Source organism: Hyla sarda, chromosome 1, assembly GCF_029499605.1.
Source record: "Hyla sarda isolate aHylSar1 chromosome 1, aHylSar1.hap1, whole genome shotgun sequence".
In the NCBI taxonomy this organism is placed as follows: Eukaryota; Metazoa; Chordata; class Amphibia; order Anura; family Hylidae; genus Hyla; species Hyla sarda.
In genome coordinates this window covers 599,381,275-599,393,102 of record NC_079189.1, presented here as the reverse complement: position 1 = coordinate 599,393,102, position 11,828 = coordinate 599,381,275, and the positions used below count along the sequence as shown (strand labels likewise).

At 39.0% G+C, this 11,828-nt stretch overlaps 1 protein-coding gene across 1 annotated transcript; it reads left to right on the top strand.

Moving 5' to 3' along the window:
- Positions 1 to 7,247: 7,247 nt before the first annotated feature.
- On the top strand, positions 7,248 to 11,367 carry LOC130296292 (gastrula zinc finger protein XlCGF26.1-like). The gene is made up of 2 exons (XM_056547685.1): positions 7,248 to 7,737; positions 9,309 to 11,367. The coding sequence occupies exons 1-2, from the start codon at positions 7,320 to 7,322 to the stop codon at positions 10,673 to 10,675; spliced, it is 1,785 nt and encodes a 594-aa protein (XP_056403660.1). The 5' UTR covers positions 7,248 to 7,319; the 3' UTR covers positions 10,676 to 11,367.
- The last annotated feature ends 461 nt before the right edge of the window (positions 11,368 to 11,828 follow it).

Below are 11,828 nucleotides of genomic sequence, written 5' to 3'. Positions count from 1 at the left end.
TTTAGAGTTATTAATGCGTAAAGTGACGGTAGTCAGAATTGTGAAAAAGGGCTGCGTCCTTAAGGTGAAAAAGGGCTGCGTCCTTAAGGGGTTAAGTGAGGTTGATTACTGACCCAATCAAAGGCCTTTTTCTCTTCTGTATTGAGATCTTTCTCTGGATGAACTAAGCATCTCGTATCGCTAAGCACCGCAGTAGTGAAGAGATCTAATGGAGTGCCTGGGCATACTGGGGGTTAAAAGTTGACGGCTTTCCCCCTGAGAATTTAGTTGTATATATCTCTTTACTTTCTACGAATGAAGAGTCTGCAGCTAACGCAGCCAATATCCTCACATCATCGGATTCCCTTTCATCAAGACCTGAAGCTACACTAAAACCTAATAGGCCTATGCATATTGGTGACTTTCTTTTTGTTAACGAAAGATCGAATCTTCCTTATTGTTAAATATTTTATGCAGATTTATTTTCCTGACTGCTTTGAAGAGGTCGACTTCAAACTGGGGGAAGTCGAACCCCTCATGCCGTCCATAATTAAGACCCTTGGACAAGACGGCAATGACTTCCGATATTGATAGTGAAGGAGGAGGAAATCGGAAGCTGAGATCGCGCTGTTCCAGAGAAGATTCAAGGATACTGGTAGAAGTCTTAATTTCTTTTATTCTATTCACACAACGCGTTTCTGGATATTAATAATCCTTTCTTCAGGCGTGATACAAAACACAGAATGCAGGAGATATATATAAGGGAAGTGATGTATCGCACCTGGATAACAACACGCCCACAATTCTCACACAAGTAAACATAATGGATATTATTAATGCTACATATAATCACTAAATAATAAATCCACTATATTCCACAATAGATAATAAACCTGTCCAATAACAGAAAGGATTATTTTACAAAAAAAATGCAATAATGTACAAATGCATAAAAACACATTGATACATAAAAAACACACAATAAAACCTACATTAAAAGGCCGTTTTTTCTATACACTCATTTAACCCCTCGGGCCACATAGTATTAAATCTAAAAATCCAATACGATTCTCGGTTAATTAACTGTTGATACCGATTAGGATTATTAGCAGGAATTTGTTCGATTACAAAAACTGACAGACAGTCGATATTATCAGGGTGACTTAAGGTTATGTGTCTCGAGACACTGTGCTACATAAATTTTTTTGCAATATTAGAGCGATGTTTGTTCATTCGAGCTCGCAAACTTTGCACTGTGCGCCCAATATATTGGATCCCACATCTACATATTAGTAAATAAACTACAAAAGAAGATGCACAATTTGCACTATCCCTGCACTTTATTACCTCCTGAGTGGAAAAAGATGTTAGTAGGGATGTATTCTTACAGGGGATCCATTTGCAGCACAGACATCTCGAGGTCCCACACTTAAAGGTACCTGATTTTGCATTTTTTGTAATATCTCTAGAGATTACATCATTATTCAATATTTTTAGCCTACTTGGGGCTAACTGATTTCTAAGGGTTTTTGCCCTTCGAAATGTTAAATTAGGTCTCTTTGGTAAAACTTGTTTTAAAATCGGATCTGCATGCAGGATTCCCCAATATTTAGTCAGTATCCCCCGGATCCGATCAGGATTATTGTTATAAGTGGTAATAAAATTAAATTTCCTTTTATTATTAATATTCTGGATCACAGCATTCCTTCCTTTTGTCTTTTTATTTATTTTATGTACCAACTCCTTGCGTTCTAAGGTGCTTGCTTTCTGAAAAGCAGTGGACACTATTTTTTTGGAATAACCCTTTTCTAAAAATCTTTCCTGCAGTATTTTAGATTGCACAAGAAAATCTGCATCAGAACTGCAGTTTTTCCGCACACGCTGATATTGTCCATATGGGACATTTAAAATCCATTTCGGATAATGACAACTATTAAAGTTCAAAAAGCTATTCACATCTACCTTTTTGAAATGTGTGCGTGTCTGTATTTCATCTGTGTTATTTTTAAAAACTTCCAAATCTAAAAACACGCAACTGGTAGATGAAATAGTTGGAGTAAATAATAATCCCCAATCATTGTGATTAATTTCATTAATAAAAAGTGTTGCTTCATCTTCAGTGCCATTCCAAAGTATAAATAAATCATCTATAAAACGCTTATAAAATATGATGTGCGGATTTAAAATGCGAAGGGACTCGAAATGCCCCATATATAAATTTGCATAACTTGGGGAAAATCGAGTCCCCATCGCACAACCGAGGGTCTGTCTAAAAATGTGTCCATTAAAAGAAAAAATATTGTGCTCAAGAATAAAATCAATGGAATAAAGAAGAAATTCCAACTGGGCACTAGATATAGCAGCATCTTGTTCCAAATAGTATCTGATTGCACCAAGCCCTTTTTCTTTTAAAATGTTGGAATACAAAGCACTAACATCCAAGGTTATAAATAAATAATTATTATTATCAATATTTCTAAAAAATTCCAATTCTTGAATGAGCTGGGTGGAGTCTCTTAAAAAGCTAGGCAGTTCCAACACATATTGCTGTAAAAAAAAGGTCCACAAAATGGGATAGGTGGGAACTAATAGCACCAACCCCAGAGATAATTGGTCTCCCGGGGGGATTACTTTGATCCTTGTGGACCTTTGGCAAATAATAAAAGGTGGGGAGTTGGTAATTTTTGATCTTTAAAAATGCATATTCATTTTTATTTAGCACCTGAATGTCAAAGGCATTCTTGATAAAGAATAAAAAATCCTCAAAATATTTTACAGAGGGATCATCTGACAGGACTTCATAATAATTCATATCCGAAAGGATTCGCATTGCCTCCTTAATGTAATCCGATCTATTTAAAATGACTGTACCCCCCCCCCCCCTTTATCAGCGGGTCTCACTATAATATTCTCATTATTTCTTAATGATTTGAGCGCTTTTCGTTCTTCCAAGGATAAATTATCCTTATGAGTCAAACGGGGAGTTTCATTAATGTTCCTAAAATCATTCCCCACCAATGAGTAAAATGTCTCCACAAAATTGCCTCTGTGTCCCAGAGGAAAAAAAGTGGATTTTTTGTGCACATCCATATGTTTACCACGTGCATCTAAAATATCAATATTGTCATGGTCATCAACATTAGTCGGAATATTTGCTTCAAGTTTACCTGTTTTGTTTTCCTTAAAAACAAAAAAAACGTGTGAGGGCCAATTTGCGAATATATTCATTCAAATCCAAAAACAACTGAAAAGGGTCCGGAGCAGTAGAGGGACAAAATGAGAGTCCCTTGGCTAAAAGGGAAATCTCATTATCACCCAATACATGTGATAATATGTTAAATATGTTTCCTTTTTTGCGGCCCCCCCTGCATCCCCGTGGTCTATTTTTCTTTTTGTACTTTTTAATGTTGGTGAATTTATTTCCAGATGTGGAATCAAAGAGAGAGATGACGTGGCTATTGATTTGGTGACTGTAGACAGTCGATGTTTCAGTGGGAAATAATGCGGTAGTGTGTCCCGCTTCGGACTGATAATAGGTATTATCGTGGTGGTATGGGTGAGGACAGGGCGGGTGGCCCGAGGGGTTAAATGAGTGTATAGAAAAAACGGCCTTTTAATGTAGGTTTTATTGTGTGTTTTTTATGTATCAATGTGTTTTTATGCATTTGTACATTATTGCATTTTTTTGTAAAATAATCCTTTCTGTTATTGGACAGGTTTATTATCTATTGTGGAATATAGTGGATTTATTATTTAGTGATTATATGTAGCATTAATAATATCCATTATGTTTACTTGTGTGAGAATTGTGGGCGTGTTGTTATCCAGGTGCGATACGTCACTTCCCTTATATATATATCTCCTGCATTCTGTGTTTTGTATCACGCCTGAAGAAAGGATTATTAATATCCAGAAACGCGTTGTGTGAATAGAATAAAAGAAATTAAGACTTCTACCAGTATCCTTGAATCTTCTCTGCAACAGCGCGATCTCAGCTTCCGATTTCCTCCTCCTTCACTGTCTCTTACACGCCGGTGGATCCAGCGTGGGAAGCCGCAGCAGTTGTTACATTAAGCCCACATCAGCGTTGTGCCTGGAATATGCACAACCTGACCAGGTGAGTGCGTTCCTCATTATCCCACATTATCCCATTTGGTCTGGAAGATCGCACACAGAAGCGCTCTGTTGTTTTTTGTTCCGATATTGATGACATTGTCTGTACTAGTTACTCCTGCCACGACACTGTCTTTCCCTTCTGTTGGTATCTGTTCATTCCTCCTCTTATGCTTCCCCCTCCTAATCTTTCTCCTAAAGGGGCTTCATCTTTTTTATCTTTCGACTTTTGATCCCTAGTTGTTTCCTTGTTGGCTTCATCCGATGCACTCGTATCAGAGTCTGTGGTCCAATAGTCAGGACTTCTGTTTTTTCTTTAGAAATTTTCTCCTTCTCCCTTTTTGATTAACTCCTGCGGGTTTTTGATTTCTCCAAGTGAACACTGCGTCTGTGTCGTAATTGCTTTTATCACAAAGGAATTTGTCCCTTTTCCGATCTGACTTCTTTCTGATCTCCTCCACTGACACAACCTGAAGCCTGTCTAGCCATGCCGGATATACATGTGTACGAGGGTCCTGAGGTTGTTATTGATCCATTATCTTAATTTCCAGCTTCTAGGACAGTGGTTCTCAACCTTTTTCGCAACTGTACCCCCAATGGGTGAAAGTATGTCCGCAGGTACCCCTTTCGCGTAAGTTTGTGCAGAACTTACATGCGAGGCGTACCCGTGGACAAAATAAGTAATAAAAGTACTTAATTTCATAATGGCGTGTACTTACCTTTCTAATGCGAAACTTAATCTCCTTGTGCCATTATTTCACCCTCCCTCTGATCCCCTTTTGCCATAATCGGATAAAAGGATTAAGATTGAGAGGGGGGGGGGATAAGGATTATCCGAGTAACATTAAACCATGTAGCTAAAAATTAACAATTTTATTTAATCCTCGTAAAAAACCCAATGACAATAGTATAATTAGTATCAATACATAAGAAAAAGAGGGGCTCTCCTATGATGAACAACCGTATATCCCAACGCGTTTCCCCGTGTATCTTGTGATATACAACGGTTCATCAGGGGATGACAACAACAGTATACAAATATATACCTAAAAGGCACCGAGATATGGAGGAACAATATATATAAATAGCGTGCAACACATGGACAAAGGCACAGCTCAATGTACAATAGATGAAAGGACATTTAGAACTATACATAACATATGTTATAATACATAACAGCAGGCATAAATACAATACAAAGCACGTGAATGCAGATAGGAGATAGCAAGGTTTATTTGTGGCTTCATTTGAATATCCTCCGACTGATGTAACAACCTGTAGCAGGAAGCAAAAAAAGGAAGAACAAACAAGGATAGAGAGAAAGAAGACACAACATACCACATAAAACATAGCATTAGCTTTAGTACACAAATATTCCATTCTACATATATTTGATAATAAATAATAAAAGATGTAAAATATGATAACATCTGATAAGGATTATCCCCCTCCTCCATATGAATCCCCCTGTGCCATTATCCCCCCCCTCCCTCTGATCCCCTTTTGCCATTATTCCCCCCTCCCTCTGATCCCCTTTTGCCATTATTCACCCCCCCCCCCATATTAATTCCCTTGTGCCATTATTCTCCTCTCCGATCCCCCTAGGCCAATATATGAGATACATACAATAACACCCTCCCATATTGCGGTGTTACACTTAGTTTAACATTCTTCCCAGGCCTTTGTCTATGCCGTTCGGCGGGAGTCAGAGGGCCGCACTGACGAGTGACATCCTTCTGCGCTGTCCTTCCGGCTCCGCACATTGTCAGGGATGTCATACATCAGGCCCAGCAGCCACTGCAGCTCATGGTACACTATAGTGAGCTGCCGCGGTGACTGTGGTGTCCAATCCCCGCCCTGCGATGACAAATACTGGCAAATGCATGGCCGGTATTTGTCAGCGAAATGCTGTATCCCCGCATAACTCCTGGCATACCCCTAGGGGTACGCTTACCTCTGGTTGAGAACCCTTGTTCTTGGAGACCTGCAGCTATAAGGCTGAGATAACACCTCCTGTTATGTCATTTTTGGGCATTATGATAATAAAATGTAATTTAAAATGGGCTAGCTGACTGTCTAAATGAATACTTCTGTTCAGTTTTTACAAAGGAATATTAAGGAAAAGGACCTCCGTTAGGGAGGAAGACTAATGAATCTCTTGGTGCATGTGCGTACAGAGAAAGGCATTCTAAGTCAGCTATCTAAAATAGTGTTTCCCAACCAGGGTGCCTCCAGGTTTTGCAAAACTACAACTTCCAGCATGTCTGGGTAGCCAGGCACCCTGGTTGGGAAACACTGGTCTAAAGTTAAGACAGAAAAGTCACACAGACCTAATCAGATACACCGACATTATTAAAAGAGCCTAGCCGTAGACTGCTCACTACTTCTCTATAATGTTCTCCATGCTACTGCTGATTTTTAGTGTGTACTATAAAGAGACAGAAGAACAGGATCCTCTTGTCTGTGTATCCAGTGTATGGAAGACATCATAGAGGCTAGGGTGCACCCACCAGCTTAGAGACAACTAAAAATTTAAGATTGAGCAGAAACCTGGTGAAACATGCAATATATAAGGTACAGTATATAATGGCTTGAAAAAATGCTACTCCTTATGTACACTCCCACATAAAGTAGATTATCCTGATACATTACCCAAAAGACAGCCGTGCTTTTATAATTTTTTTTCACCCTAAAAATATTCCAGGTGACTTTACTGTCTGATGACTTTTACAATATTTCTTTTACAGCTTTTGAATCAAGGGAATGATCTGATCTATATTAATGCTCCAGACAGAATGGTAAAAGAAGAAGAGACAGATGTAATCAGTGATGAGCAGTATAAGGAGGACATTCCTGGCGGGAAAGATCTGCTCCATATTAATGCTACAGACATAAAGGAAGAAGAGACAGATGTGAGCAGTGATGAGCAGTATAAGGAGGACATTCCCACAGGGAAAGATCTGAACTCTATTTTTGCTACAGACATAACGAAAGAAGAAAAGGCAGATGTGAGCAATGATGAGCAATTAAAGGAGGACATTCCTACAGGGAAAGATCTTAACTCTATTAATGCTCCAGACAAAAGGGTAAAAGAAGAAGATGAGACAGATGTGAGTGGTGATGAGCAGTATATGGAGGACATTCCTACAGGGAAAGATCTGAACTATATTAACACTACAGACATAAAGAAAGAAGAAGAGACAGATGTGAGCAGTGATGAGCAGTATATGAAGGACATTCCTTCAGGGAAAGATCTTATCTATGCTACAGACATAAAGGAAGAAGAAGAGACAGATGTGAGTGGTGATGAGCAGTATAAAAAGGACATTCCTACAGGGAAAGATCTTAACTCTATTAATACTCCAGACAAAAGGGTAAAAGAAGAAGAGACAGATGTGAGGGGCAATCAGCAGTATAAAGAGGACATTCCTACAAGGAACGATCTGATCTATATTAATGCTACAAACATAAGGGTAAAAGAAGAAGAAGAGACAGATGTGCGCGGTCATGAGCAGTATATGAAGGACATTCCTACAGGGAAAGATCTGAACTATATTAATACTACAGACATAAAGGAAGAAGAGGAGACAGATGTGAGCAGTGATGAACAGTATAAAGAGGACATTCCTACAGGTTATTGTCCAGGTGAGTAGTAACCATTAAATGCAGAGTGGAGTCACAGATGTTATTTAGTCAGTTTCAAAGGGAATTTCTAAAAAATTCAAAAAATTGGTGTACATCTGCTGTTACTTTTTATTCTATACATTTCCTATTCAGCCTAAAAATAAATAAAATATGGGTAAAAATGTGACATTGCTGATGAGGAAAAAGTATTTTCACAATTATATATAGAAGAAAGAAAGAGATAGAAGATTTGCTGAAATATAAGCAACAGCTGCAGACTTATAGATGGTTCAGCTCCTGTGCACATCCTAGACTAAATAACAACTACTAACAGTAGCTAATCCTAACAGTAGTAAAATGAAAAAATGTTTTGGATGCTTTAGTTTTTACATTGTACTATAGAGTAAAGTTGACGTTCTCTTTATTCTATGGGTCGATAAGATAAGTCATAGATGAAATTGTACTGACACATAGAATAAAAAAAAGTACAGTGACCCCTCGACCTACGGTGGCCCTGACATACGATAATTTCAACATGCGATGGTCTCTCTGAGGCCATCGCATATTGAAGGCAGCATCAACATACGATGCTTTTTTATGTCGGGGCCATCGTATAAACGGCTTCAGCTGCCGCCGGATAGCCGTTTACGGTGCCCCGTGAGCTCCGGTGATGTCTCTTACCTGTCCTCGGGGCTTCGGCGCGTCCTCTTTGGGATCCCCTGCATCGTAGGCGCTCCCCATCAACGTCATCACGTCGTCCCGTCATCCAATAGGAGCGCCGTGCGTACCGACATGATGGCGGCGACGGAGAGCGCGGATGCTGGGGAAGCAGAGGCCTTGCCGGAGCGTCGGGGACACCTAGGGGACGCGGCGACAGCGATGGACGGCGACATCCAGGGCAGCGGTGACGGTCCGGAGCGGCGGGGACAGGTGAGTTAACTTCCTCTAACAGTGCTCTACAACCTGCGGACCTCCAGATGTTGCAAAACTACAACACCCAACATGCCCGGACAGCCGTTGGCTGTCCGGGCATGCTGGGTGTTGTAGTTTTGCAACATTTGGAGGTCCGCAGGTTGTAGACCACTGTCCTATACTTTACATTGCACGGATCCCTCAACATGCGATGGTTTCAACAAACGATGGTCCATTTGGAACGGATTTCCATCGTATGTTGAGGGACCTCTGTATTGTAAAAACTAAAGCATCCAAAATTACATATTTTTCAATTTTCCAGTATACTTTATGATAACATGAAGGGTGTCAGTACAAAGTACAATTGGTCTTGCAAAATACAAGCCCTCGTATTGGTCTGTGAATGGGTATGAGTGGTGGTTTTAAGAAGGCGAGAAGAAAAAGAAAAAATGATCACTGCGATCTCAGTCTTACTGCAGGAGATGGGGGAGAGAAGATTATTAGATCAGATAGTGAGAATGTTCTATGATGTCAAATAATGAAATAATTCAGCACTAATTGTACATGTGACTGACTGACTGTACATGTGACTGACTGTACATGTGACTGACTGTACATGTGGGCAAAATGTTTAAGGTTCTATTACTGATAAATAACATAAACTGTTTTATCCTTGGCAGATGACAGTACCAGGAGATCAGAGGAGAATCTTATATCTTCATATTATAAAGCAGATGATCATACCACACAAGATACACAGAGAATTCACACAGAGGAGAAGCAATTTTCATGCCAAGAATGTGGGAAATATTTTATTTTCAAATCACAGCTTGATAGACATGTGAGAACTCACACAGGGGGGAAGCCATTTTCATGTCAAGAATGTGGGAAACTTTTTACTATGAAATCACATCTTGTTCAACATCAGAGAATTCACACTGGGGAGAAGGCATTTCCATGTCAAGAATGTGGGGAATGTTTTACTATGAAATCATATCTTGTTGACCATCAGAGGATTCACACAGGGGAGAAGCCATTTTCATGCCAAGAATGTGGGAAATGTTATAGGCAGAAAGTAAATCTTATTCGCCATCAAGAAATTCACACTGGGGAGAAGAGATTTTCATGTTCACAATGTGGGAAATGTTTTACTTTGAAATTAAGGCTTGTTGCACATCTGAGAGTTCACACAGGAGAGAAGCCTTTTTCATGCCAAGAATGTGGGAAATGTTTTACTGTAAAATCACACCTTGTTGAACATCAAAAAACTCACACAGAAGAAAAGCCATTTTCGTGTCAAGAATGTGGGAAATGTTTTTCTATAAGAAAAAATCTTCTTGACCATGAGAGGATTCACACAGGAGAAAAGCCATTTCCATGCTTAGAATGTGGCAAATGTTTTAATCCAAAATCAGCTCTTGTTAAACATCAAAAAACTCACACAGGAGAGAAGCCATTTTCATGCTCAGAATGCGAAAAATGTTTCAGGGAGAGAACAGATTTGATTCGCCATCAAAGAATTCACACAGGCGAGAAGCCATTTTCATGCTTAGAATGTGGAAAATGTTTTTCGGAGAAAGGAAAGCTTGTTGAACATCATAGAACGCACACAGGGGAGAAACCATTTCCATGCTCAGAATGTGGGAAATGTTTTTATCTGAAATCAAAGCTTGTTGAACATCAAAAAACTCACACAGGAGAAAAGCCATTTTTATGCTCAGAATGTGGAAAATGTTTTAGGGAAAGAACAGCTTTTATTCGCCATCAAAAAATTCACACAGGCGAGAAGCCATTTTCATGCTCAGAATGTGGAAAATGTTTTTTGGAGAAAAGAAAGCTTGTTGAACATCATAGAATTCACACAGGAGAGAAGCCATTTTCATGCCAAGAATGTGGGAAATGTTTTGCTGTGAAATCACGTCTCGTTCTACATCATAGAACTCACACTGGGGAGAAGCCATATTCATGCTCAGAATGTGGCAAATGCTTTACTCAGAAATCACATCTTGTTGAACATCAGAGAATTCACACACGGAAGAAGTCATAATAACCAGAATGTGGGAAACGTTTTTATCCACAAATCACATCTTCATAAATACCAAATAATTCAGGCAGTGAAGCAGCCTTTTTTAATTTAACTTTTTTATTGGCAAATAATACAGTAAAATAATTAACACAATTGTTACAGTAAAGCCATTTAGAGGAATAAATTATGATTGAAAATGCCTGTTATATAAGAAGCAAAATGGGGGGAATTTTATTATTTTCTTTACACTTGTTTTTGTGTTTATAAGTTGCATTTATTGCGTAGTGAACATGGTTGCAGTTTTTTTTTTTGTGACTTTTCATCTACCACACTTTCTTAGTGTGGGTCTACTTTTCTGGCAGATGCAGTGGATAGTAATTTTTGGGCAAAATATTTGCCCAAGTGGCCGTATTTTGTGCAGACACACACAAATCCAATAGTATGCTATTTGTTTGTTGTGTATTTCTCGCATACTTAATGGGGTACTCCACTGCCCCAGTGTTCAGAATATTTTGTTCCAAACGCTGGGTGCGGGCTGTGGGGTCGTGACATCACGCCACGCCCCTCGAGATGTCACACCACACCCTTCGAGATGTCACACCACACCCCTTCAGTGCAAATCTATGGGAAGGGGCGTGTGAAAAAAATCACAAATAATTAGTAAATTGACTAGAAACACTGTGTTACATTGTGATTTACATGTGAATAAAACACAGAGGATTATTCAAAGGAAATCCTGAGTGCCGAGGTTTCTTTTTCTTTTCTTTTTTTTTTCTTTTGTAAAATTTTTACATACAAAATATCTTTCACAAAATTTCAATTCACAATTATTATTTAGGCACAATCCTAACATACAAAGTATCTAAACAATTGCAAAATTTCCAAAAGTTGCGTCAGTGAAAAAAGATGGCTCTCAAACCATGGAGATGCACAAAAATAACTTTTTTTTTTTTTAACGAAAAATACATTTTATAGTGTCACTGTAATGAACCATTCTAAAAAGTATATGTATTAGGTTTCGCCATAATTGTACTGACCTGCAGAAGAAAATTGCCATGGCATTTGTAAGCACTCCTTGTTCTGTGCTAATTTTGACATGTAGAAAGTCTAATAAAGCAGAGCCTCCAGTGGTGACCCCAGGGTGCCGGAACTCATTTGGTATTGGCAACCCCAC